This window comes from Raphanus sativus, chromosome 6 (genome assembly GCF_000801105.2).
Source record: "Raphanus sativus cultivar WK10039 chromosome 6, ASM80110v3, whole genome shotgun sequence".
In the NCBI taxonomy this organism is placed as follows: Eukaryota; Viridiplantae; Streptophyta; class Magnoliopsida; order Brassicales; family Brassicaceae; genus Raphanus; species Raphanus sativus.
Window position 1 is genome coordinate 36701745 of NC_079516.1, and position 26496 is coordinate 36728240.

General features: G+C 40.6%; 6 protein-coding genes and 1 long non-coding RNA gene across 10 annotated transcripts; 3 read left to right on the plus strand and 4 right to left on the minus strand.

Moving 5' to 3' along the window:
* Positions 1-1059: 1059 nt before the first annotated feature.
* LOC108835120 (histone-lysine N-methyltransferase family member SUVH9-like) lies at positions 1060-3711 on the minus strand. The gene is made up of 2 exons (XM_018608415.2): positions 1503-3711; positions 1060-1338 (listed from the first exon to the last, which is right to left on the minus strand). Exon 1 carries the CDS (start codon positions 3617-3619, stop codon positions 1541-1543), a length of 2079 nt encoding a protein of 692 aa, XP_018463917.1. The 5' UTR covers positions 3620-3711; the 3' UTR covers positions 1060-1338; positions 1503-1540.
* A 1024-nt stretch (positions 3712-4735) lies between these two features.
* On the plus strand, positions 4736-7197 carry LOC130495894 (uncharacterized). 4 transcript variants are annotated; one of them, XR_008934888.1, is made up of 8 exons: positions 4736-4973; positions 5179-5615; positions 5726-5835; positions 5937-5980; positions 6103-6183; positions 6268-6614; positions 6715-6810; positions 6920-7197. It is a non-coding gene; the product is annotated as an uncharacterized LOC130495894 (long non-coding RNA). The 4 variants fall into 4 exon arrangements; XR_008934887.1 differs by having other exon boundaries at positions 5729-5835; XR_008934886.1 differs by lacking the exon at positions 5937-5980.
* Positions 7198-11572: 4375 nt separating this feature from the next.
* On the minus strand, positions 11573-13123 carry LOC108836350 (uncharacterized). The gene has a single exon (XM_018609514.2). It carries the CDS (start codon positions 13121-13123, stop codon positions 11573-11575), a length of 1551 nt encoding a protein of 516 aa, XP_018465016.2.
* A 2087-nt stretch (positions 13124-15210) lies between these two features.
* LOC108808355 (uncharacterized) lies at positions 15211-15970 on the plus strand. Its single transcript, XM_018580517.2, has 2 exons — positions 15211-15345; positions 15444-15970. The coding sequence occupies exons 1-2, from the start codon at positions 15287-15289 to the stop codon at positions 15880-15882; spliced, it is 498 nt and encodes a 165-aa protein (XP_018436019.1). The 5' UTR covers positions 15211-15286; the 3' UTR covers positions 15883-15970.
* A 185-nt stretch (positions 15971-16155) lies between these two features.
* On the plus strand, positions 16156-18690 carry LOC108813662 (uncharacterized). Its single transcript, XM_018586288.2, has 2 exons — positions 16156-16363; positions 16778-18690. The coding sequence occupies exon 2, from the start codon at positions 16785-16787 to the stop codon at positions 18483-18485; it is 1701 nt and encodes a 566-aa protein (XP_018441790.1). The 5' UTR covers positions 16156-16363; positions 16778-16784; the 3' UTR covers positions 18486-18690.
* Positions 18691-18758: 68 nt separating this feature from the next.
* On the minus strand, positions 18759-20448 carry LOC108813663 (E3 ubiquitin-protein ligase AIRP2). The gene is made up of 5 exons (XM_018586289.2): positions 20121-20448; positions 19681-19843; positions 19522-19588; positions 19151-19388; positions 18759-19077 (listed from the first exon to the last, which is right to left on the minus strand). The coding sequence occupies exons 1-5, from the start codon at positions 20231-20233 to the stop codon at positions 18861-18863; spliced, it is 798 nt and encodes a 265-aa protein (XP_018441791.1). The 5' UTR covers positions 20234-20448; the 3' UTR covers positions 18759-18860.
* An 835-nt stretch (positions 20449-21283) lies between these two features.
* LOC108812585 (probable phospholipid-transporting ATPase 11) lies at positions 21284-26020 on the minus strand. The gene is made up of 9 exons (XM_018584879.2): positions 24901-26020; positions 23835-24733; positions 23651-23761; positions 23291-23567; positions 23121-23209; positions 22716-23040; positions 22402-22626; positions 22122-22313; positions 21284-22035 (listed from the first exon to the last, which is right to left on the minus strand). The coding sequence occupies exons 1-9, from the start codon at positions 25756-25758 to the stop codon at positions 21385-21387; spliced, it is 3627 nt and encodes a 1208-aa protein (XP_018440381.1). The 5' UTR covers positions 25759-26020; the 3' UTR covers positions 21284-21384.
* Positions 26021-26496: the final 476 nt, after the last annotated feature.

The window sequence follows — 26496 nt, forward strand, 5'->3', positions numbered from 1 at the left end:
ATATATTTTTAATGAATAATTAGATTTATCATTATATAATTAACCATAAATTAATTTTAGTAATAAAACTAATCATTATCTATTTTTCTTTCTTTTATTAAAAGTAAACTTATGAAATATTAAAATAAGTCAATGTATATATTGATCAAGTAAACCAATGAAATATTGTCATTATCTCAATTCGTTTTTAAAAAAAAAATTCTTTTAAATTATCATCGAACTTTAGTTTTTAATATTTATTTTTTCTTAATTTTGTTCTTACTTGGATTTAGTACATATTTTTGTTCAAAAATACAAAGTATACTAAGAGAAACCAAAACTTCACATTTTTAGTTTACTTTATTGTGTGAAATATTTGATATGCAATTATACTTTTATGATCTCATAGTTTTATAGTTTTCCAATATGTTAATATGTTAAGGAGACGGCGACCGAAATAAAAATCGAAGAAAAATATATTATTAAGAATATAAAAAATAAGTTAGCATAATGTTTAAATCTTAATACATATATTAATAATTATTAATAAAACGATTATCTCCGCATGTGCGGGCAAAACATAAAAGACGAAACTAGATAAATTTTTAGATTTGCTATTATTGTTGATTAATTTTTTTAGATCTAGGCATTTTGGTTATTTTGGATATTGGGTGATTTGAATAGGAAAAAATTACTTTCTAGGACACATTTTTATTTCAAATTAAGCATTGAGACACCTTTTTCATGTAACACATTTTTTCTATGTGTAATAAATATCATCGATGCCCTCAACTAAAGCACAATCACATATTTCTAATTATAATAACCAAAACTTTTTTTAGAAAAAATTTAAAAAATGACACCACTTTTATTCTCTCTCGAAAACCACTTTAGATTTACAGAACTACTTTCCCCAATTTTCTAATCTAATAGTTACGAAACATATTCTTTTTCTTCCTCAATTTCTTTCCTTATTATTCCTCAATCTTGTAGACTACCATGGAAGTTCTTGCCACTTGTTTGATACTGCCTCTTAGGTTATATCAGAACTTACAGTGTGTGAGATTTTAGTGAAAATGCTTTTGGAGATGAAGATGGACAGGAAGGATAATATTGTTTCACTTCACTTCATAGGCATGTCAAAGAGCAAACCGATACAGACAAAGAAACATCCTTCTGAGTTTTGTACACTAATAACCCTAAAAACATTGCCTCCCAAAATTGTGCAAACATACACAAAACTCAAAAACGTACACAGAGGGAGGAATGAAGTCCTATCAAACCTTGATTCTGCACAAACTGCTTTTCTTCTTACTTCATGCGACCAAACAAAAAAAAAGAAGATTGAACTGATACAATCTGCAAGAAACCAATCAATAACACGGCATGAGATGAAGACAATAGGACTTCAAACAGAAGAAAATCACGACAAACAAGATGATAATCACATTCAAAGTTGTTTAAAATGAAATCAGAGACCAATTTACGCGTTATAATAGTGAAACTTATTAAACCGATTTTACCTTGAAAAATAAGGAGGGGGAAAGGTCAAGGACTGAGTTTAATTACAAATGGCGAGCTTGGGGCTCCATTCATCATCAGATACTCCATAATCAAGGCTGAGCTCAGTCATGGGAGGAATGTTCTCAGCAGCGAAAAGCATAACACGAGGAAACATGAGATTGTTGTGATCATGGAGTACAAACTGGACAATTACATTTGAATCAGCACTGTGGCTTATGTAACAAGCAACATTCCTAAACTTGGAAACATCCATGGCAAAATCAACAGGAGGGATCTTAGGATACGAAGGTGGTGGTCTCTCGTAATCATCAGGAAAGACCTGAGACAAATCTCCCCAAGCTTTCCATCTAGCAGAAGAAAACCGACCAGGATACACCAAAGTATCACCGTTCATGGTCAGAATGTCAGCTTGTTCCCTCGTCAGAGCAACCCCGACATACTCGCATATAAACGCACCAGCATGTAATATATCTAAAGACCGAACTCCCCAACCAGTTTCCGCCGACCTAAACACTTCGAGACTGCTCCTCAGACCCTTTTGAGTGACACGGTTTCGGCAAGTAGGAGGGCACTTACAGGCCGGTCCACACTCATGTACCAACGGTCGCATTCTCATCAGATTCCCATTGTAATCATAAGCAAACTGACCTCCGTTCTTCGTCTCACAAAGGCAGCCACTGCTACAACCGTTGACACAGTCGCATCCACTTGCTGCATCATCACTATCACTCTGTCGAAACAGTGGAAAAGAAGCATTGGCGAGATACTCGTAGTACAAAGGCTCTTGATCATCATCAATGTCGTTAAACAAATACACAGGAGCATTCTCCTTCCTGTTCGAGATATCGAAACTGACGTAACCACTCGGTCTCACAGACAAAGGGTTGGTTTTAAGAGTCTTGGCAAACTTCAAAACCGAGCTACCCATCTCCACAACCTCCCCTCCGATGATTCTCTCCAGCCTAAACTTAAAAACACCAAAACCAGACTTCCCAACATCGAACCAGGAATCAACAACCCTAAACAGACCATCGTAGACATAAACTTTGGTAGAAACCGAGTTCTCGTACTTGAAACCACGAACGACTCTCACTTCAATCCCGTAGTACATACTCCTCTCCATAGCGAGATTCCCACCTTCCAGCTTCTGATGCTCAGCCTGCCTCCTACCTAACTTGTCTTGCCCACCCTGTCCTGTGTAGATAATCACATCCCCTTGATCATCATCGTCCTCATACCCACCTGAAACAATCACACTCGTCGCAATCGGCTCTCCGTTAGAGCTGCGACTCCCGGTGAGATAATCAATCCCGGCTTGCGGATGTCCGTGTAAACCCATAACACACAACTCAAGCCTGAAAAAAAATATATCGCCCACGTGGACACCGGGAATCGAACCCACGATCCGTTTGTCGCGGTTTAGCCACAGGGAACGTTCTTTCATCATTGAAGCAGCTTTGCTATTATTACTATCACCCCTCCTCCTCCTCCCGATCTCACGCGTTTCCTTCAGAATCAAGAAGATCCTGAGCGAGTCGTAGATCATCCTCGTCTTCCTCACGACTTCTCGGAACTCTCTCTCTCCTTCGGCCCCGAGGTCGGTGATCCTCACCAGCTCCGATGACCGTCCTTGAGTCTTCTTCGGCTTTCTAGTAACGACGAGGGACGGTGGTTCCTCTTCTGGAACCGGTACGATTGCGCCGGTTAGAGAATCGAGAACCGTGACGTCCACCTCGTGGCGTTGTTGTGCGAACGCTGAGCGGAAAGTATCTGCTACGTTGTTGAACTCGGTGTACAGGTTGGCTTCCACTGGTGGAGTGTTGTTGAAATTTAAGATGGATGAGCTTGGGATACGAGTTTCTAGGTCGGAATCGGTGACTGGTTCGGGCTTAGGGATCAGAGTAGTAGGTGACGACCGGTTAAAGGACGGTATGTGAGAAGTCATATTTTTGAGCGATATCCAGAAGTGATTTTTTTTTTTGGTTCTTCGAGGAGCTACATCCATGGCGGAGAAGAAGCTTTCTCTGCTCGAACTCCGATACCATCTCATATTGGGCTCCGAGATGGGCCTGGAAAAGATTAAGCCCAAATAATTTCTCTTTAGTTTAATTACCATTTATTTATGCCATTACCTCCTCCTTTCGGTTCTGTATTTTTATATTGCTGTGTTCTTTCTAAGGAACTAATCAAAATTAGGAAGTTATCGTCTTCTCTATGGAGATTTGTTACTAATCTCTTCTTCATCCTTTTTTTTTTGTTGTCTGATTTTCTGCAGACATTAAATTGATGTGCTTGATCCTGCTGAAAAAAAGATCACACATACCATTATATATGAACCAAAGAAGATAATAAGCCATCACGAGACAAAGAAAGGGCAACCACCACAGAACGTGACTGGTCTGAGAGCAGTGGTGATAGAAGTAGGCACAAGAGTCACCGTGATGAGAAAGATAGTCACCGTGAGTATAAGCCACACAGAGACCGTGATTCTGAAGAGTTGGATAGAGGACGACAATCTTCTTCGAAATCTAGGAGCAGATCAAGAATGGCAGAAGATGATCATAGGTCCAGGTCCAGAGATGCAGACTATGGAAAGAGAAGACGAGGAGACTGAAAAAACTAACCTCTGTTTCTGCATCTAAGCTATACTTCTTTTAATCCAGGCTATACTGGTTTAAGTCTCTACTACTACCATTATCGTGTATGATTCTGTCAGTTATATGATTTAGTTATATACACTGAACCACTGCATTGATTTGTTATCTGATAACCACTGCATTGATTTGTTATCTGATAACCAAATCTAACTAAACCGGTTTAACAGAAATTCAGAAAATGAAAACATCCAATCCGGTTTACTCAATTCAAGAACACATATCATCATCGTTCAGCATCAAAAGATTCAAAACCCATAAGAAACCCTAACAAAGCCATCAAAATCGAAAGATGATTCTCTCTCTCTCTCGTTAACCTAGGAAGAAGAATTCTATCCGTTAAGGAAATATGATAGAGTTCAAGAGTATAAAGTAACCAAGAATATAATTTAAAATATTAAATAGAAACTAAATAACATCAAAACTGAAAATCAAATCAAACAATAATTAAAAGCAGAATAACAAGCAAAGGTAGGCTATCCACGTCAGATTTTTAAATCAACCAATCAGAATGTTTACTTTATCCACATCAGCCTACAAAGCCCGACAAACGTTTTTTTCCTGAAAAGCTTTGAGAGTCGATCTATCCCCGACTCTTACACTTCAGCTTCATCGTTTCATATCTCTGTAATAATCACAATCCACTTTCACCATTCAATTCCCTTATTTACTCTTTTCATTACAGATGTTGTCGTTCCATCTCCTACTTTTTTCTCTCTTATACAATCATTTTTCTCGAATCGTTCGTTGGTCAATATCCAAAACCCTCTAGAGGAGAACAACAAGTGATGGCCATGAAATCTGTTCTGAACTCCGGTAAGTCCAAGTCGCCGTGACATCTCTCTGTGTCAGCGGATTGTGAATTAGGCTTCTTTATGATCCACTTTTGGGAGGCTAGAAACACTGCAAAAGGGGGATTGTTATTGGTTTGAGATGCTACACATATACAATTGTTTATTTTTATAGATTCCTTTAATCCCCATCTCTTTGACAGACAACTCACTGATTTTTTTCCCAACAGGTCAGTGCAAGGCTTCGTCTCCTCTAATCGTTGTCCAGGAACCACAGCCTCAGGAATTTCTCTGCTACCAAAAGAAAAGCTATCTGTCGCGTTTCTGATCACTCTTTGAGTATCGCATCCTACTTGATGATTTTTTTTTTATTAGTTCAGATTCAGATTTTCAACATCTGTCGTAACTCTCTGCATACATGTTCTGTAATGTATTCCTTTGGGGATTTTGTATAGGCATGCCAAAAGAAAGGCGCTCTTTTTATCTTGAAACAGATTTGTAGTTTATGTCGGTTCTTTTCTTCCGTCGCTTGATTATTTCAGTATAGTTGAACTTGACATCATCTTAGATTTGGAGAATGGGCATACTTTGCACTTGGTTGTGAGGCATCCAGCAGAATCAATGCCTTCATCTGGTACGCCTTCAGAAGGAGCTAATGCAAATGATGGTAATTATATTCATATCCATTTTTTTTTTGGTATTTGTGTGTTGAAAGCGCAGTCAACATAGCCTATATATGGAGCTCTTAAAAGTAGTTTCAACTTATTGTTTCATTAGCAGGAAATGGTACTAATGGTGGACCATCTCGAGGCCGTGGACACATCTCCCACAGCGTAGTCCTCGGGAGATTCAATTCTGCAGATCAGACTGAAGGCTTTGTTAGCCGGGTAATCCTTAAGCATTTATAATATTAGATGCTTCTTGGGAAGTATATTTTCGAAGCTGTTCTATTTGCTGACCGCTTTTGCTTTTGTATATTGTATTTCAGATTCATATTACTGTATTTCGGTTTAATGTAGTATCTCATATAAGGTGAAGAATGTGTATATTGCATAGAATTATATTATATAGTATCTCTCATTGTATGTTTTAGATAGTGATTTAAGACACCCTCATCTTACCAGCATACTAAATTTTCTAATGTGTCATTGCAGGTCCGCGTTTCCTGAATGCTACCTCGGTAACACACTTCTATTTGACAATGAATTGTTTACTGGCTAGAGTGTTCTTATAGCGTAAGACATACCAGACTAGAACTGTTGTCTAAGAAAAAATGTGGACGTTGTTCTCAAACATGAGGGGATTTTTCTTCTTACTAGGTTATCTGGATATGATGATTTTAGCAGCTCCACAGCTTCCAAGTATGGAGGTATGAATAAAACTGAACCAATAACTCTTACTTAGCTGAACAACAACGTTGTTAACTCTCCATTGCAGGTTGGTGAACTCTATTCTTTTCATTTTAGATATATGTTAGCTCATGAATCATGACCTCTCCATGCATATTACTTTCCTCCTGCTATTGACCATGTAGACTGCAGAGTTTCTGTGCACTGCCTAGGTCCGTGACATTGACACCACTAATGGATGGTGCTACAACTTCTGCTCTAAATGCTACCGAAAACTGCGCTTGGTGCCACGAAGACACTGCAGTTGGTGCTGTGAGGTATTGCAATCGAATTTATATTTAAGAATTCTTTTTCTAGTCTATATACAAATGTTCAGCCAACAAATCACTTACACAATCGTAACATTTCACTATATAGGTTTTGTGTTCAGATGGTCGTCACGGATCCAACAGACTCAGCCATCTTCGTTGCTTTTGACGTTGAAATAACAAAGCAGAGGTTGCACAACTCATGGTAATATCGATCACCACCAGCACCCTCCCTTACCTAATTTGAGAACCACGCAAGTCCAATTACCTATTCATAATGTGATTATTGTTCGAAATTTATCATGGGTGTGGAGGTAATGGCAACTATGGTGATGATATGCATGGTGTTGGAGATTTGAAAAGAACTCCATCTGTTCTGACACCAGTGGCTGAACATAAGAAGTTTCACTGCTCATGTGATGGCTTAAGGACATACATGGCCGTAGATGATCCAATTGAAACCTTGGAGAGGAGGAATTATCTCATGAGGAAGGTCGCTTCGCCAAGAATACCCGCAACAATGATTAAGTGTTGAAGACCAGGACTGATTGAGACTCAAAACACTCTTACACTGAGACGAGACGAGACTTTGTGGTTTTTTTTTTTTTTTTTTGTCAAAGAATACTTCATTCAAAAAGTACTTGTCAACGACAAGGAAAGTAACTGAGAACAAACTCAAAACAAAAAAGGACAGACCTAGGAAAGGAACAAAAGAAAAGCAATGCAGAGAGAAAACAAAAAGGAAAAGAACATCAGTAGATGTCCAAAGAGAAGCAGTTTCAAAGTACGGAAGAGGGTAAGGTCCTGCCGGAGACAAGCAGCCTACAAGCTGGGAGTAGTGAATGTAGCCAGACCACCATTCATTGCTTCTGCTCTAGTAGAGTCAGATAACCAGTTCGGACCGCCTCTTGCCATATAAGATTGAAGTCTACGGTCCCTAGTGACACTCACAGCGACTTGCAGTGCTAATGAGTTAGTCTCTTTTGGAACATTAGACAACAAGCTTAGATCAAAGGAGTGGATTTTCCTCAGGATTTTCGAGATACCTTGTGAAAATAGAGGATAGAGATCAGGCAAGAACAAAGCTTCCATTGCTGCAGGGGAGGAGATTTCTAAAATCACTCTCTTGACATGAATATCACAGAGAGCATCAACTGCCCATTCGATAGTTTGGAGCTCTGCCTCTAGGGCTGATGAAGTGTGGCCAAAGGAACGCCTGCTATGACACAATGGGAGGCCAGACGAATCTCTGACTAGCAGTGCAGCTCCTGAGATATGTGTGGGGCTAATCCATGAGGAAGCTATATTGCATTTGTAAGTCCCACGAGGTGGTTTAACCCAGTGAGGACTCTGAGCTACCGGCAGAGGAGCTACTAAGGAACCTTCTGGAGGTAATAACTGGATGTTCATCCACATAGCAGCTTCCTCCGATGCTTTAGCTAGGATGACTGAGCTTGAAAGCTGAGTTTGCTCAAAGATAAGAGTGTTGCGAGCCTTCCATAATTGCCAAAGGATCCAAGGGAAGGAAAGTACAGCAGCCGAATCAAGAGGAGATTTCTTACACACTGAAAGCAGGTGATAGAAATTCAACCAGACTGAGTTAAGTGCAAAACCTCCTGGAGGTAGAGGAATTTGGGACAAGGCCCAAACTTCCTTGGCCGTTTCACAATGGAACAGAACATGACAGATAGTCTCAGCTGCAGTACCACACTGAGGGCACGTTGTATCAAGTACAATACCTCGAGAGCGCAGACCTTGCTTCACTGCCAAGGCACCTGAGAGTGCCCTCCACATGAAGTGTTTAATCTTCGGAGTTGTTTTCGTCTTCCATAGGTCTCTCCAGAGTCTCTTTTCAATAGGAGGAAGGGATGACGCCGAGCCATTCTGGTTCAACTGTAAGGTTTCAGCCAGTTTGTACCCAGACTTAGAATTATAAACTCCATTCTTAGAGAATCCCCAACACCGAACATCTTGAGAAGATAGCTTAAAGTTTGTTTGCAACACTAACTCCACATCGTCCTCATATATAAGCTCTCTGACTCTCTGAACATTCCAACTACCACTTAGAGGGTCAAGGAGATCGTTAACTGTTAGTGTGAGATCAACAACACCATCCTGCTGGTAGCGTGGAGGTCTCGGCGTGACATCCATGATCCAGTTGTCGGTCCACACTCTAGTATTTGTTCCATCTCCAATCTTCTGTAGCAGGCCTTGAGACAAGAGTTCTCTCCCATGAAGAATGCTCCTCCACGCATAGGATGGTCTAGTTCCTACGCCACAGTCGAGAAAGGTGGATCTAGCAAAGTATCTCTGCTTTAAAATCCGAGCTACCAACGACGTGGGATTGGACCAGATCCTCCATGCTTGCTTAGCAAGAAGAGATTGATTAAATTTTTCAATCTCTCTAAAGCCCATACCACCGAGCTCTTTATCTTTGCAAAGCTTTTGCCAGGCTACCCACGAGATCTTTTTCTTGTTACTTCCCGAGCTCCACCAGAACTCTATCATTATGCTCGTAATCTTTGCACAGACATCTTTAGGAAGTTTAAAGCAAGACATTGCATAGATAGGTAACGCCAGTGCCACTGATTTAAGCAATATTTCCTTTCCACCTTGGGAGAGAGATTTAGCAAACCAGCCTTGTAGTCTGCCTTGAAGCTTCTCCTTGATAAAGCTTAAAAGCTTAACTTTGGAGCCACTGAAACATTCAGGTAGGCCTAAGTAGTAGCCTTCTCCTCCTTCCTGATCGATACCCAAGACTTCCTTAATCTCCATTTTTACACTGTCTGGTACCTTAGAACCAAAGATAACAGAGGATTTTTGAAGATTGATTAGCTGACCAGAAGCTTGGCCATATAACTTCAGACAGTTCATGATCTCATCGGCTTCATTTGTGGATGCCTTGCATAGCAATAAACTGTCATCAGCAAATAGGAGATGATGCACCGAAGGACACGAGGTTGATAACTTAATGCCCGTGATGCGTTTCTCTTCTTCTGCTGTATTGAGGCAAGATACCAAGCCTTCAGCACATAGAATGAACAGGAAGGGTGATAAGGGATCACCTTGACGGATGCCTCTCTCAGGTCTGATGAACCCATGAGAAGTGCCATTGAGCAACACCGAGAAGGACACAGTATTCACACATGACATGATCCATCGTATCCACACTCTATCGAAGCCCATTCTCTCCATCAAAGCCTCTAGAAAGTTCCACTCAACACGATCATATGCCTTTGACATATCAGTTTTGATGGCCATACATTCTTCAGATACTTTGGGGTTAGTACGAAGGCCATGAACCATTTCATGTGCAATGAGGATGTTATCGGAGATAAGACGACCAGCTACGAAAGCTCCTTGAGTTTCCGAAATGATCTGAGGTAAGATCACTTTCAGCCTATTGCAGAGTACCTTGGATATAATTTTATATTGCACTGAGCATAGGCTAATTGGTCTGAGATCTTGCATCTTCGTCGGTTTCGTAATCTTTGGCAAGAGGCTCAACTGAGTATGGTTCCAACCTTCAGGCATGACTGATGTTTTAAAGAATTGGGTAATCTCCGCAGTGAGTTGAGGACCCACTATATGCCAAAATTTCTGGTAAAAGATCCCAGTCAGACCGTCCTCACCAGGCGCACTTGCTCCTTTAATACTAAAGGCAGCTTTTTTAATCTCCTCCGGAGAGATTGGAGCAGTGAGTCGAGAGTTCATCTCCTCTGAGACACGACCTCTGAAACCACAAAACACTGAATCCAAATCATGAGGGTTTGAGCTTCTGAATAGCTCTCTGTAGTATTCGACAGCAATATTGCCCTTAGACCCCTCAGTGAAGTGCTCCTGCCCCAGCTCGTCCAATAACATAAGAATACGATTCTTAAGGCGTTTTCCTTTCACACAGTTGTGAAAGTACTTAGTGTTCCTATCGCCAGAGCGAAGCCATTCCTCACGGCATTTCTGCCTCCAATATTGTTCTTCCTCTCTGATAGCCTCAGCTAGCTCAACTCTTAGTTTCTTCATAAAGTAGAAAGAAGGATTGCGTTTCGCAATTTCCTTTTCTAGCTCCGCATGAAGACGAGTAATCTTGGTCCTGGAGTTCGAATCTGAATTCTTTTTCCATTTCCGAAAGTTCTTACGGCAACGACCAATCCGATCCATTGTGTTGCTGGTGTCAAGCTCAGTTGAGCCCCAGCTTTGCTTCACTACCTCCTCGAAGCCTGGTTTGTTGATACACCGATTATCAAAGAAAAAGGTACTTCGACTTGGGTCCTCTTTCTCTAGAACGAACAAAATTCTGATCGGACGATGATCAGAAGCCCACATCTCCAGATACTCCATATTAGATCGAGGGAATAGAGAAAACCACTCACTGTTACCAAAACTTCGATCCAGACGACATTGAACCCAAGCGCGGTCTCTCACCCCAATCCACGACAGGCAATTTCCTGTATAGCGGAGTTCCTTGATCTTACAATTCTCTGCCATATTCCTAAAGTCCCAGAAGCTTGCATCACTACGTATTGCGCCTCCCGACTTCTCCTCGTTGGACATCAATTCATTAAAATCACCTGCAAGGATCCAAGCTTCATCACGAACAAGGCCTATGTCAATCAGCCTCTCCCAAACTTCCTGTCTTTTTGCTTTGACAGGATCTCCATACACACAGGTCAAGAAGAAACCAACAGATCCCAACCCAACCTTCATGTCAATGATTCTTTTGTCACTCGAAAGAACAGACACCGAATAGCTGTCCTTCCAAAACACAGCCAGTCCACCACTCAAACCCACCGGCTCAACTGTAACAAGATGATCGTAACCCAAACTCTGCTGCAAACCTTTCATGTAACCAATCTTTTGTTTAGTTTCCATAAGAAATAAGAAGTCCGGGAAGTATTTGCGACGAAACTCCCGGAGTTGGAGAACTGTCTCAGAGCTTCCTGCTCCTTGACAGTTCCAGCAGAAGATGCTCATTGGGGAAGCAGCGGCTTCAATACGGAAGCCACCGAAGAGTCTGTGTGTTTTGGAGCTTTGTTGTCTGAGAACGAAGCAGAGGAGTTCTGTTTCCTCTTCGAACTGGAGACTGCGGGAACAGAAGGTTCTACAGCAGGGATTGGAGCTAACGCCTTCTGAGGAGCAGGCGTTGACCTCCTCTTCCATGACGAGGGCCTCTTCCTCTGCGTTCTGCCTACATTTAATTTTCCGGAGACTCGCCCTTCCGAAGAAGGGCCAAGCTGAAAACCCGTCGAAATATTAGTAGGAGCAGAGAAAAAGGTTGGCAGAGTAGCTGAAGATTCAGCTTCTTCTTCACCGGATGCAGCGTCTTTCAACAAGAGCCTCGAGCTTCCTTCTCTGTCATGGGGTATAACAGGATTGTCAGGGTAATGAAACACATGGCCCTTCCCCTTATCCAGTTCATTGGTAATCCTTATTAGGCGCAGTGAAGATTCCTTAGCATTATCTGCAATGCCCTGTTTTACTCTTTGGATGCGGGCCAGTCTCTCAGTGGCATCAGAGTGTGAGATATATAACATTGCCATCTTCTGCTCTTCCTTTGATAACTCAGGGAACAGAGGAGGGAAACCAGGAGGACCTTCCAATACCACATTCTGAGACGATGGTCCCTCTATCAGAAGGGTTTGAGCTCGTGGAGGCACCCTCTCCATATCATGTGAACGAGCCTTGACAGGCACGGAAGTCTCCGTACTCTTTGGTTGCCCCACCGCTTTCCGATAAGGACACTTCGGTTTCTCATGTGTGAGACGAAGGCAATGGTGACATCGCTTATGAATCTTCTCATATTCAAATTCAATGTTAACCATGCCATTCTTTGTTGACAGTTTTCTTGATGCTTTCGCAGGATTGTCAACATCGAATGTGACCAGAGCTCTGATATACTCCTTCGTATGAGATACCTTTGGGTCATACGCAATCACTTCCACTTTGCCAACTTCCGATGCAAGTCTGTACATCGTGTCAGAAGTGAAGTGGTTGGCTGGGATGTTGCGGATACGGATCCAAATCTCCATCTTGCTAAGGAAGTCTGTCGGAGGAGAAGCAGTCCAGCGTTCAAGCACCATAGCCCAACGGTTGTACGACCAAGGCCTATCTTTGAGGACAGTCAGGAGATCCTCTTCGCGCTGGAAGATGAACTGGAAGCGATCCCTGGAAAGAGCAATACCACGAACACGTCCGTAGACTCTCCAGGCCGTCGGCATATAGTCAATCATACGAGCCATGATTTGACAATCAGGGTTCAAGAGACGACCCAGCAGGCTAGTTTCGTTGGCGTCAACCACCGTGAATTGGGGGCTGTCGGGGAGGACCAACGGTTCTTCTTCTTCAATGGACATGGCACCAATAGCTTTGTGAAGCAGTTCAGCCATCGTGAGATTTTGCAGGCGAGAGTGAGCGGCGAAGGCTAGAATGTGAGGAGGAGTTTTTGGGAGAAGGACAAGCGTAATAGACGCAGAGAAACTTTGAATAAGGCAATATTCAGAGCCAGCTTTTACTGAGATCATTTTAGAAAAGGAATACTTGATACTCACGACAAGCAGAAAAGGAAGTTTGAGTTTAAAAAGGAAATAGAGGAGGGAAGAGAGTTATGTGATTAGGCGAAGAAAGGAAAAGAGCTTTAAATGGGGACCGAAACCAAGGGTCGGTAATTGAAATCCACTCGAAATGAGGGAAAGAGAATAAGCCCAAAAAGGCAAGTATCGGCCCACACCAAATCGCCGGAAATCGCCTCCAAAGGTAGAAAAAGAAGAAGGTCTATTATAATCTAGCCAGTCATTTTTATATTTAAGTTATAGAATGACTTTGTGGTTTAGGAGTACTATTTATAAATCCTATTGTTGGTTTTATTCACGAGACGAGACTTTAAATATTAATTTGTTGACTTTAAATATTAATGTTTCAAGAATTTTTGAGGAATGTATTCAATTTAACATTTGATGTGATTTGTTTTTTAATAGAGTTTTAGATGATTTTAATAAGTTGCAGAGATTTAGGTGATTTTTGTTAAACTACTCTAGAATATCACCTAAAACCATGTGATTTGAGTTTTATTTTTTTTTAACTAAGAAACTCCACCCAAACACCCTAAAATCACCTCAAAACTTTAAAATTCCACAACTTAAAATATTTTCAATAACAGTGGATTTTGGAATACTTTACGAAATGTCAAGTTCAATAACAGTGGATTTTAAATGAGTTTTTAAAATTCATGTTTGAATAATAGTGAATTTGTCATTTCAATACAAATTACCTAAAACTCTCGGTTGAATACACCCCCCTCTAGTGTTGGTTACAAAACATATGTAGGGTTAGAGATTTAAATCATTAATCCATGGAGTTAAAGTTACGAGAGTAAGAATTACATAGAAACATATAGATATGCAAAATTTTATGATTATATACTCCTGCAACAATTTGTTAACTTATTTTATAGATCTGCAAAATTTATGTTTCTTTAAAAAACACTGTGTTACTGGTTCTTTCCACTCAGACCAACAAAATTTAATAAAATCTACAATATGATCTTAAAAAATAAATAAATATATTATGTTCAATTTACAGTAATCTTCCAAATATCTAATAAAATTTAACTATATTTTAATATAAAATATTTTTATTATAAATCACCCGTCCGTAGGGCGGACCAACCCCTAGTTAAAATAATTTTCTTTTACGGATTATCTGATGATTTCTTACAGGAGTAATAATATATTAGACAAAATTGTTTTTTACTACTTTAATGAAAATATAATTTATTTTCATAGCTCCATCTCACTTAATTTTGGAATTGGAATTAGATTTAAAAAGCATTTTTGTGACTGAAAAAGGAAAGCAAAAGGAAATATCCCATCTTTACCACCAGTGGGAATCGAAGCAGGATCGCTCTCAGCGTGGATCATCTGGACTCTGTGGAGATCAAGAAATCTTCTAATCTTCGAGAAAAGATCTATCTCTCCAGAAGACACCATCCTCAAAGCCATATCCGATGCGAGGGAATGGATATTGGCGCAACCTCCCACAAATCCAAAAACGATGAATCCGGTCATCAGATTCGAACCAAACCCTAGAAGCCCTTTTCCATGCTCGATCTTCACCGATGCAGCTTGGAACTCTTCAACGGGCTCTGCAGGACTTGGTTGGATAGTTGATGATCGCGCCTCCTCATCATCACATGCAGCGACAGAAACTTCGGTCTCATCGCCCCTTATGGCAGAAACTCTGGCAGTTAGATCGGCCATAACCTTTGCCCTCTCTCACGGTTTCGAATCCATTGCAATCTTCTCAGATTCACAGACGCTCATCACCTTGATCAACCAGAAGAAGATGAATCTCGAAGTCTTTGGCGTACTTAATGATATCAACCGCTTATCTACCTTCTTTAATTCGATTGTCTTTAAATTTATTTCAAGATCGGCAAATGTTAAAGCCGACCAAGTTGCTAAGGAAGCCCTTTGGGCCCTAAACCCATCTTAAGTTTTTAATGAAAGCCTTCAGTTTAACAAAAAAAAAAAGGAAATATCCTAATCATGCTTGGAATGGGTATTTTGGCTTATGCAAACCTACCTGTATATATATCATTAGGGATTGAGGAAGGGGCTACATCTTTGATTGCAGAGAGTCTTCTTCTACACAGTCGATCAGTTACCAATTAATTATCAGAGAAAGCCATGACGGATACAACTGTTGCTGATGCTACGCCTACTACTACCCTTTTCCGTACTTGGTGGTGAGAACTATTGAACTTTTTTTATTTTCTTTTACTAATTCATTACTATACTAAATTGATCCTCTAGGCTAAAATAATAATTTAAATTGTTGCTGCAGGACAAACAAGAACTTACAATACGACTTGGTGATGAGCTTCATCCTCATAGTCCTCAACGTTGCAGCAATCCTGTATATAACACACCACAAGATTCCTTTTACCGCAAATAACTTACTTTTCCAGTTTTGCATTTGTTCGTACGGCTTTTCTGGCCTAGGGAGTTTCATGGGTTGGTCCTGGGCAATTTGCGTAGTCGAAGCTTATGACATGTACATCTTTGGACGCACCTGTCACATCTTTGGCTTCGCTGTTTTCCTCCACCTCCTCTATTTTATTTCTCCACGTCTGACCCTATGGTTCGGTATACCATGTTCATTATGGTTCCTAGCCGCTTTCATTGAATCTCTTCACACAGTTTTTCTACCTCACGTATTTGAAGATTTACGAGATTGCTGGAAGTTTGTGAATGAAGAACAAGTTAGAGTTGCTACAGTTTAGTTTTATATCATTAATTAATAATTTCTTAGGTTTTTCTTTTTAATTGTACAATCTAATACTATTAATTTGATTTTGGAAAAACACTAATAATTCATGATTCCGAGCTATTCCTTTGACAAAAAAAAAGTTCTCATAAATGACTATGAGTTTTAATTGATTGTGTTAATGGATTAATATATGGACGGGAAACGTGCTTATTTAGATAGTGTAATTGGCTTAACAACATAAGAGGGCCTTACTGGGCCATATCATAGTTTTCTGGACAATTATTAAAACACGAGATTATAAGACAAAAGTTTGTTACGACTGTTGACAAAGAAAAAAAAAAAGAGGAATCAAGGTGAAGTCAGTCATAGATTTGTTCGAATCGGATAAGAAAAGAACATCTCGACGAAGAAGACGATCCCATCCAAAACTTCCGTTGAGTTTCACGGAGAAGATCCGATCCACGCTGTGAACAAATTCAGGAGCTTGAAAAATTGTAACTTTCCTCTTAGATCTCTTTTCGCGATTCTGTAATGTTATCATAGATTTTATCAATTTGTATATACAGGTGTAGTAGCTCTCTTTCATTGTAATTCAAAAACCTATGTATGTAATTTGATCTCTGACTGTATATACCAATCTTGTAAGATCCAATCTTTTTAATGGAGTGAAGATGTGTTGAGCTTAGGTCCCAAATCTCAGATCTGCAAGCTAAAGTTCCTGTTTTTCTTATTTGGACCCAATGTGATGTTCTTTATCAATGACTTGTAAAGAGTCTCGTCCTAATTGACTAGGCAAACTTGTAATTTCTGTGACAGGATCTGTTGTTTAAGTTCATGTAAAGAGGTATTGTAATAGGATTGTTTATGTTCTTTTTTTTTTTTTAATTCTTGTTGTATTTTATGGCCAGTTTTGTTATGAATCCAATGAGTGAAGAAGATAATCAGAAGCTGCTACACCAAGGAAGCGGCACTATTCCTGCTCTTGCGGATGAAGAGCTGATGGGAGATGATGATGACTACGATGATCTCTATAGCGATGTTAATGTTGGTGAGGGTTTCTTCCAAGCTCATCATCAGCCTCAGCCACCAGCTCAAGTCAGTGGAGGCTTTCAAGCTCAGAGTAGTAATGTTGCCGAACCTAGAATGGCAGGAGGTGCAGTTAAAGGGAAGTATGAGGGCCATAGTGGAATCAATGGACCGGAAACAACACAGGGATCTTCGTTTGGCGCAAAAGGGATGAATGGTGATGTCCGAGTCAATAAAGTTGTTCCACAAGGATCAACAACATCTATTGTGTTAAACAGCCATGGTTATTCAGGGAATGCTGTTAATGTCCCTGAGCCGCCGGTGCCTCAAGGAGCTCAGCAGATTCCTGTTAGTCAGATGAATGTGAATCCAAATCCTATGGTGAACAGAAGAAGCCCCACGCAGCCGTTTGTTGTGGACAATGGGAACACTATGGTTTTCGTTGGAGAGTTGCAGTGGTGGACGACGGATGCAGAGGTTGAGAGTGTTCTTTCTCAGTACGGAAGAGTCAAAGAGATCAAGTTTTTCGACGAGAGAGTGAGTGGCAAATCCAAAGGGTATTGTCAGGTTGAGTTCTATGATTCAGCTGCTGCAGCCGCTTGCAAGGAAGGAATGAATGGTTTTGTTTTCAATGGTAAAGCATGTGTTGTAGCTTTTACTTCTCCTGAAACGCTGAAGCAGATGGGAGCTAACTTCACTGGGAGGAACCAAGGACAAAACCAAATTCAAAACAGAAGGCCGTTGAATGAGGGAATGGGAAGAGGTAACAACAACAACAACATGAATACTCAAAATGGAGACGGTGGAAGAAACTACGGGAGAGGTGGATTTGCTCGCGGTGGCCAAGGAATGGGAAACCGTGGAGGTCAATGGGGTGGTGCAATGAGAGCTAGAGGGATAAACAACATGGCTAACGGTCCCGGGGCTGGACCGTATGGCCCATCGTTTGGTGGTATGATGCATCCACAGGGTATGATAGGAGCTGGTGGGTTTGATCCTTCATTCATGGGTCGAGGTAATGGTTATGGAGGGTTTCCAGGTCTTGCTTACCCTGGTGGGATGCCTCATTCTTATCCCGGTGTCAATGCAATGGGAATGGTTGGGATCGCTCCTCATGTGAACCCCGCCTTCTTTGGCACGGGAATGGGAGCGATGGGTAGCTCGGGGATGAATGGAGGTCATGCAGGAGCGATGTGGAACGAAGCTAGTGGTGGTGGTGGTGAAGAGGGTGGTTCTGAATATGGTGGCTATGAAGATGAAAACAAAGAGAAAGAAGATAATAAGCCATCACGAGACAAAGAAAGGGCAACAACCACAGAACGTGACTGGTCTGTGAGCAGTGGTGATAGAAGTAGGCACAAGAGTCACCGTGATGAGAAAGATAGTCACCGTGAGTATAAGCCACACAGAGACCGTGACGAGAAAGATAGTCACCGTGAGTATAAGCAGCACAGAGATCGTGGTTCTGAAGAGTTGGATAGAGGACGACAATCTTCTTCGAAATCTAGAAGCAGATCAAGAATGGCAGAAGATGATCATAGGTCCAGGTCAAGAGATGCAGACTATGGAAAGAGAAGACGAGGAGACTGAAACACTAACCTCTGATTGCTGCATCTAAGCTATACTTTATTTTAATCCAAGCTATACTGGTTTAAGTTACTCTTTACTACTTCAATCATCAGATATTTGATACAATGTTTCTCTATACCTTGTTTGCTGATAGCCTGTCTTTGGAGATGAGCATATGTATTTGTAAACTATGTTTTTATTAAAGATTCTTCATTTGTTATTGCAATCACCCTGTTTAGAGAGTTTGGTGACTGATTATTTTCTGTATTCAAGCTTTTTGGTAGTATTTCGCAGTTATAGATAAAGCATGTAAAAGCTGAGAGCTTTTGGCAACGCCAGTTTTTACATTCTATACAATACAAAAATCTGTACATAGTTTTTGTTTGTACAGATTCTCTAAATCAGATTTGAGTACTCATAGTAAACCAAGAAGAGAGCTTCAGGGTAATCCTTGGGAAGGCTATTGATGTAGAGGTGGAGTCTGAACAAGTCTTCCCTTGAAGCTGTCCTTGTATCCACCACGTCGTTATCACCCGCAAGCACCCACAGATCCTCTGAGTTCACTCTTTTTATGCTGCCTCGACAAAACGGGCATGACTGAGACTTCAAGTTCCTGCAACCAATGGAGATTTGGTTAATGAAATCTCCTTCCAAAAGGTCTTAAAAAGACTTGTGCGTGAGTGTACCAATTGCGGTAGCATTTGATGCACATTGAGTGGCAGCAATTAGGCAACACCATTTTAGTGCAAGTTTCTAAACAGATTCCACATTCTTCCTCACGCTCTAACCCTGCATTGATGAATTTACTACTGTGAGCCTCTCTTGTTATCTTCTTGCTGAGTCTTTTAAGGTCAAAACCGATGTCTGCAGTATCCAGCTCGTCTAAGTTGCTGTGTAATAGCTGAAGTGATGGTAGTATCACACCTTCAAGAGACAAGACAACGTTAGGACGAAAAACTGACAAAATAGACCTCAATGTGCTATTTCCACAATGTGCTTTAAGCTAAAAAACATGAACAATTTAGCATCTTTCAGCAATGGTTACAGGTTTGCTTACCATAGAACTCACTGATAGTAGCTTTCCTACCGTGCGTGGTGAGCTTAGGTTGTCCATCAGAATGAACCTGAACAAGCAAAAATGTCAAACAAAATCAGAAACTTCAGTCAAAAAGGAAGACAAGTTTTTGAGATGACATAGGACTTTTAAGAAACAAACCTTGTAGACAAGAACATGAAAGAGGTTAAAGTAGCGAGGAAGCAGACATGAGCAAGAAAGATCAATCCACCGAAACAAGATGAGTAGTAAAGAAGCAAAGTTGCTGTGAACCAGTTTCATCTGAAGCCTCACATTGTTCTTCCCCATTGGAATTGCTTCTGCCCTGAAAAAAAAAAAGATAAAGCTCAACTTCTCATCGACGATTCAGCTAACACAAACATGTGCAGTAAACGAAGCACACAAATCAGAGAACCTAAATTAGCAACTCTGAACCTTAAAAAGCTAGTAAATTTATCAAGCGGACAACATCTTTCTGAAAGTTTCCATTTGAGAATGCTACAATCGTCACCTACTTTTGTAGCTCAACTAATAATCAAAACGAAAAAGAAAGTCTTGAACTTTAGGAGAAAGGAGACAAAGACCCAGAGAAAGGGACTTACAAAGTATTAGCGTGTTGAACATCAGCTTCCAAAATCTTCAAAGATTCATAGTAAGAGGAAGAAGATGATGATGATGAAGAAGAAGAAGAAGATACTGCCAACTGATTGTACATCTCTCTCTTCTCTCTCCTCTGGGTGATTCCAACAAGGAATTGATTGAAGAACTCAAAACAGATAAATATAAGAAACGAAAGAGAATAAGAAGAAAGACGAAGATGCCAAAAAGCGAGGGATTGGTCTGATTGATCGGTAAAAGCCAAGAACACAAGTCTCACTTCTCTCTCTGCTTTTTTCTTTCTTTTGCCTTTTTGATTCTTTGTTCACGGTTACCTGCTTTTATTTTAAAATAAATAAATATTCAATGTTGAAGAAGAAAAATTCGTTTCTTTGATAACAAAATTTAATTGTCTTCTTTTTTTCTCGTTAAGTAAGCTATACTTATTTAAACTTTGAATTCCAATTGAGATGGCTTTTTGTATGTGAATCAGTGAATATAATTAAGAGTCTCTTTCATTCAACTGTAACAGCTTTTGGAATAAATACTTGAAGCGAATATAGACAAAGAAAAGGACCAAAGTAGAGAAGAACGCGTGCGTGTACTTTGCCTCACTAATAAAACATGTTTTGCTCAAGTTAACCCAAAGAATAACCTCAAAGTTATTCTACCGTTTAAACTTCAAATTTAGAGATGTACATACACAAAAAAAAAACGAATAAAAATCAAACAAAGTTGTTTGTATCCAGACTAAGCTTAAAAAAAATCTTTTGGTTCATGTCCTAACAAAAAGATTTGCTTCTTAGGTTCAAGTTGATTCAGCACATATTCCTTGCTTCAAAAGTCATGAGCTCTATCACAAAAGTAGGCCTACGTACCCATTTGCTCAGGGCAAAGAAAAGCTAATATACATCCATTTTCAACAAAGCTTGGTGTCGTTCAATCATTCGACTTTGGTTCTCTACTTCTCTTGTCTCTCTTGAAGGCAATATTACTTGGTTCGGTTTAGTATCTAATTTACATGGGTTCTTAATTCTCAGTGGGTTTAGAAATGGGTTGTGATATTGTTTTTGATAAAATAATGGGTTGTGATATTAGAATGGGTTGTTGTAAGACTAGGCCTTCTTGCCACCTTTTAGTATAATGCAAACATTCAGTAAAAGAAAACTTGGTGAAAATCAAATCGTAATGTTTGATGATTGATTTATATACAAGTAAATATATATTCACATTTCACAAAAGCCTGAGACATTTCTATCTCTCTTCTCTTCAGAAAGCAATGAAATTCTTTTTAAGCTGATCATGAAACCTACCGGACCGTCGTACACTAGCAGCTCTTCTCGCAGTGAAACCAACCGTGGTAGGCCTAATCGATCTTTGCCTAACCATCTCCACAAACTCAGGATCATTAGAATGACCCTCGTACCTGATCCACTGAATCATTTGATGGTAACCAGGGAAGAATCTCATTTGAATAGCCTTGAAGACGAAGTAAGGGATCAAAGCAAAGATCATTACGAAGAGAGTTGTTAGCCAGTAGGATGGAGCTGGAGCTAGGGCTTCAAGGAAGATTTTGTAAGCATCTGTGGAGAAGCTAGGACCCATGGCTCCATAGACCATGAGGAAGATGTACCATAAAGCAACTGAGCCCCATATTACAATGTGTTGAACCCAAGTGAAGTAGCTTATGGCTAGAACCATTTGGAGGTTGACCACCCAGACGATGCAAGTGTACATTGTCGCTCCGAGGATTTCCCGACCGGCTGTTTTGCCGTTAGGGTTGTAGAGTTGGTGTTCTTGAGATTCCTTGCAGATGAAGAAAATGCAAAGAGCGGTGATTACTCCATTGAACATCCATCCAATGATTCTCTTCCAGCTGAAGAGAAGATTCTGAACTCCTTCTTGGTATAACAATGGGAACTGCAAGAGAAAAAAAAACAAAGATTAATGGGAGATACAGAGAATTTAGGGTTTTAGTAGGTTTTATCGCAGTAATGTAGACCTACCTTGTAACAGAAGCGAGATGAGACGTCTTGATCGAAAACTCCGAGAGCAATGACGGGAAGCGAAGAGAAGAAGACGTTGAAAAGCGATAGAAACCAGTCGTTATATGCTGGTTGAGCAGAGAAGGATGTGTAGGCTTCGTATAAGAAGACAGTTACACCAAAAGTGATATTCTTGTAGAAGAAGTAACATATCTGCCAGAGCAAAAAAAAACCTAGTTAGAGAAAATGTGATGATGTATGTATAGACTATAGAGTATCTAATAGAGAAAAGAATATGTACCATGGATGAGATTCTGCTATAACACCAGTGACCATGGACGAGCAAGAGACGCTCCAAGTATCTGAACTGAGCAATGGCTATGTCGCTAGACATAACAGCTTGCATTCCCTCAACACCGCTGATTCCGACACCGATGTCTGCTTCTTGAAGCATTCCAACATCATTTGCTCCATCTCCAATACCTAATGTTGTCTTCCCAGTTCCAGTTTTGACCAACCTCGTAACCTAACATAACAAAAACAAATCTTCTATTAACCAAACCGAAACCGTCATATGCTAAAACCTCCCATATCCACCAAAGAAAGAAACATTACCAGTGCCTTTTGTTTAGGTGATGATCTGCAGCAAATAACAGAGGCACATCTAGTGGCTAAATCAAGAAACTGATTCTTGAAATCATCTTCAAGAGCGTACGTTAGCGACTTCCCGTCAATGATCAACGCAAACGCGTCATGAGAGCCAGAGCCGCTTGATCCTGTGATTAGAGCTTTCCCTTCTTCCATTTGCTTCACAACGCTTTCTCTAGATGCCTGTTCAATCGCATCTTTCTCTCCAGCTTTCTCCAATGCTTTTATATGTGGTGTCTCGAGGTTTATGATGATCTGCTTCATCTCTTGTCTCAGTAAACTACAAGCAAACCTGCAGAGATTTCCGACATGAATGTCAGAAACTATGAAACAAGAACAATGTTTAGATTCAAACATAACAAAGTTACTTACCCAATATTGATTGCGGTCTCCATCTTGTCTCCGGTTAGAACCCAAATCTTGATTCCTGCTTGAGCAAGCTTGTCTATACACTCAGGAACCTAAACAGATTAATCATAATTAGACAAATATTTTTTTTTAAATATCTACTAAAGAGTATGAATGTTACAAAAGAGCTATACCCCATTTTGAAGTTTATCCTCAACAGCAGTAGCACCAAGGAGAATCAAATCACGTTCCATCTGTTCAGTGATTTCATCGATCAAGCTCTCCCGATCAGCTGTTACTGAGTTCTTAGCTTCATTGAAGTTCTTGCTGAACTCTATGTACTCATTCTCATCAACCTCACGGTATGCAAGTATCAATGTCCTTAGCCCTGCATCTGCATATTCATTAACATGCTCTCTTGTCTTCTCTTCGAATTTACGTCCGTTTTTAGCAAGTCTTTCAAACATCACACTACACACACAGCAACCAAAACAAGATTAGTTTGATATATATATAGATCAACAAGAAAGAAAGCGATCTCTACAGTTACTTACTTGTCAGCTCCTTTGGACAGTAACAGAAGCTTCCCATCTTCATCTCTCACGATCACTGACATTCTCTTCCTCGCGCTGTTGAACTCAAGAACGTTTAATAACCGATACACCCTGTAAGCAAAAAAACAGAGGAGCGTTTAGTTTCTAATTTCAAGACATTACAGTTTCATAAAACGGAACGAACCTTTCAACTTTCTGCCCTGTTGCAAGATCCAACTCACGGAACGAGATCCCGTTCTGAGTCCGGCTAAAGAACTCAAACCCGAGCTCTCTAGCCGCGACGACAAACGCAGCTTCATCAGGAGACTCAGCCTCGTAAGAGACGGCTCCGGTGGCTTCATCAGTCTCAGGTATAGCAGTGTGACAAACAGCTAACAACCTGAAAAACTTCTGCATGACAGCCGCTTCTCGTTGCTTAACCCAGTTACCTTTCATGACTCTTTCGTCCTGGAAGTTAAACCCTTTGATCTTAGGACCAGACTTGTCCACCACAACGTCCAGATCATTACCAACCAAAGCCGCACCGCCGCTTCTCATAGCCATAGACCTTTCCACTTCGGTTATACCGCGCCCGTAAGCCGTCCCGGCTATAGAACACTTGATAAACTCCATGGAGTTGCACGTCAACGTCCCGGTTTTATCGGATAGAATCGTGTCTACCATTCCGAGCTCTTCGTTTAGATTCGACGTTCTCGCGTGCGCGGGTTTATCGGTCTCCTCGTAGTACATGAGAATGTCGTTGTTGATGAAAACGCTCTGAAGAACTTTGACGATTTCGATGGATACGTAAAGAGAAATGGGAATGAAGTAGCTGTAGAGCATAACTGCGGTTAAGAAATGCAAGATGGCAGCTAGTGGAGCATTGTCAGAATCGAAGAAGATGTCTGCATCGTCTGGTTTTAAGTACCATCTCTCTGTTCTTCCTCCAGCTCTCACTCTGTCCTCTCGTGTCTCGATTCCAAAGATGATGGAGCCTATAAAAGACATGAGAAACACTATGAAGAACATCATGTAGATTATCTTGTCCATCTTCCTCTCGATTCTACTTCTCTTCGATGGAGGATCAGTTGAATTTTGAATCACCTATTATCAACAAAAAAGATTACAAAATCAGTTTTAGATGCAGTTTTTCTTTTTTAATATACAGAGGTATCTCCCCCCACAGAAGTGGTTCGGACTAGTCACGTGTTGCCACATGTCGATCTTCTGTTTTAGATGCAGTTTCGTGTTTTAGAGCTTAAAGATTGTACCTTTGTGTCGGGTCCGGTGAAGACAACAGCTCCGTAGACATACTCTGTGTTTCTAAGCTTGGAGTCTCTAAGAAGAAGCTGTTGGATCGACAACGGATGTCTCTGTTCTTCCAAATGCAAAGTTCCAACGAACGTGTAGAGATCCGCGTTAGGATCTTCGCATCTCACGACGGCTTTCAACTCTCTGAAGTCGGAGTCTTCGTGTAAAGCCGAAGACGTCGCCTCTAAGCCTTGCTTCACTTTCAGATTCGTCTCTCCGTCGAGATTCATCGTCTCCACGTAGCAAATCGAGTCTTCGTAGCTCGACGAGAGCAGCAGAAGATCCGCGGGGAAAAACTCGTCTTTCTCGACTCTCACTATATCTCCGACCTTGAGATCCCTCCACTCCTCTACCCGGAACGTTCCGTTCCCGTCGTGAACCTTCACTCTCCTGTTGTTCACCTCTATGTCCTGCCGTTTCCTCCCCCAGTCCTCGATCCCTTCTTTGACCATGCTCACGAGGATGACGAAGCCGAGAGGTAACAGAGCGCTGACGGCGCTGTAAGGAGAGAGCGGAGTCAGCGACAAGATTCCGCTGACGAGGAAGTAGAAGTTGGCGACGCGGCGGAACTGCTCGAAGAGTGATTTTGGTATGAACGAAGCGGGTGTGTATTTTGTTGACCGGACGTAGTTTCCGGCGTAGTTACGGCGTTCCGACGCCGGAGAGTTGGGTTCGTTGCAGTAGACGACACGGGAGAAGCCTGGTCCTCCTATCTGTGAGTGGTCTTCTTGGAACCTCGATTTGCGACATTTGAAGGCGTAGATGTTGCTCAGACGTAGCCTGCTTCTTCTCCGACCACCCTGTCTACCTCCCGGCATGTCTCTGTCTGAAAAAAGAAAAAATTCAGTAAATCTTGAAAATGGCGATGACCCTCGTTAATGTTTTTGGGTGAATTGTTGAGGGAAAAGAATGAAAGAATGTAAGATTTTTTTTGGAACACTATGTAATGAATAATTTTGTGAGTAATTATAGTATTTGATTTAGCAACTTAGGCAAGGAAGAAGAACGAGTGTTTCTTCGTTATTTTATGAAAAAGCCAACTTTGACGAAGACTTTCAACATACGTATTTTTGACGGTAATATTTAATATTTTCTTGGGATTTCAAAAGAAAATTCAATTGTAGAAGACGCAAGGAATCGCTAAATATCTGGTTTTTCTAAATTTCGATGAACTTAATAAAAATCAAATTTGTAACGATCCAGATTTGTCGGAAATGAAAAGTATTCAGTCTGTGATTTTTGTCATTTTATGTTCTAGAAGAATAAGTCATAAATTATGATGTCATAAATAATTGAAGAGGATGTCAAAAAAAGAAGAAGAATTGATCATGTAAGAACGAATGGGAATGAGGCGTAGACAAAGTCGTATATGGTATACTTTTGAAAACTTCTTGGAAAAAGCGAAGAGGGAGGTAAAGTAATTATATTATGGACTAGTGATTACTAAATGAATGATGTTTTGAATTGATTGATTCTAAATTTCTAATGTTAAGGATTATAATATGTAATCAATCAATTCAAAACATCATTCATTTCCAGCGATCCCCGATCCAGAA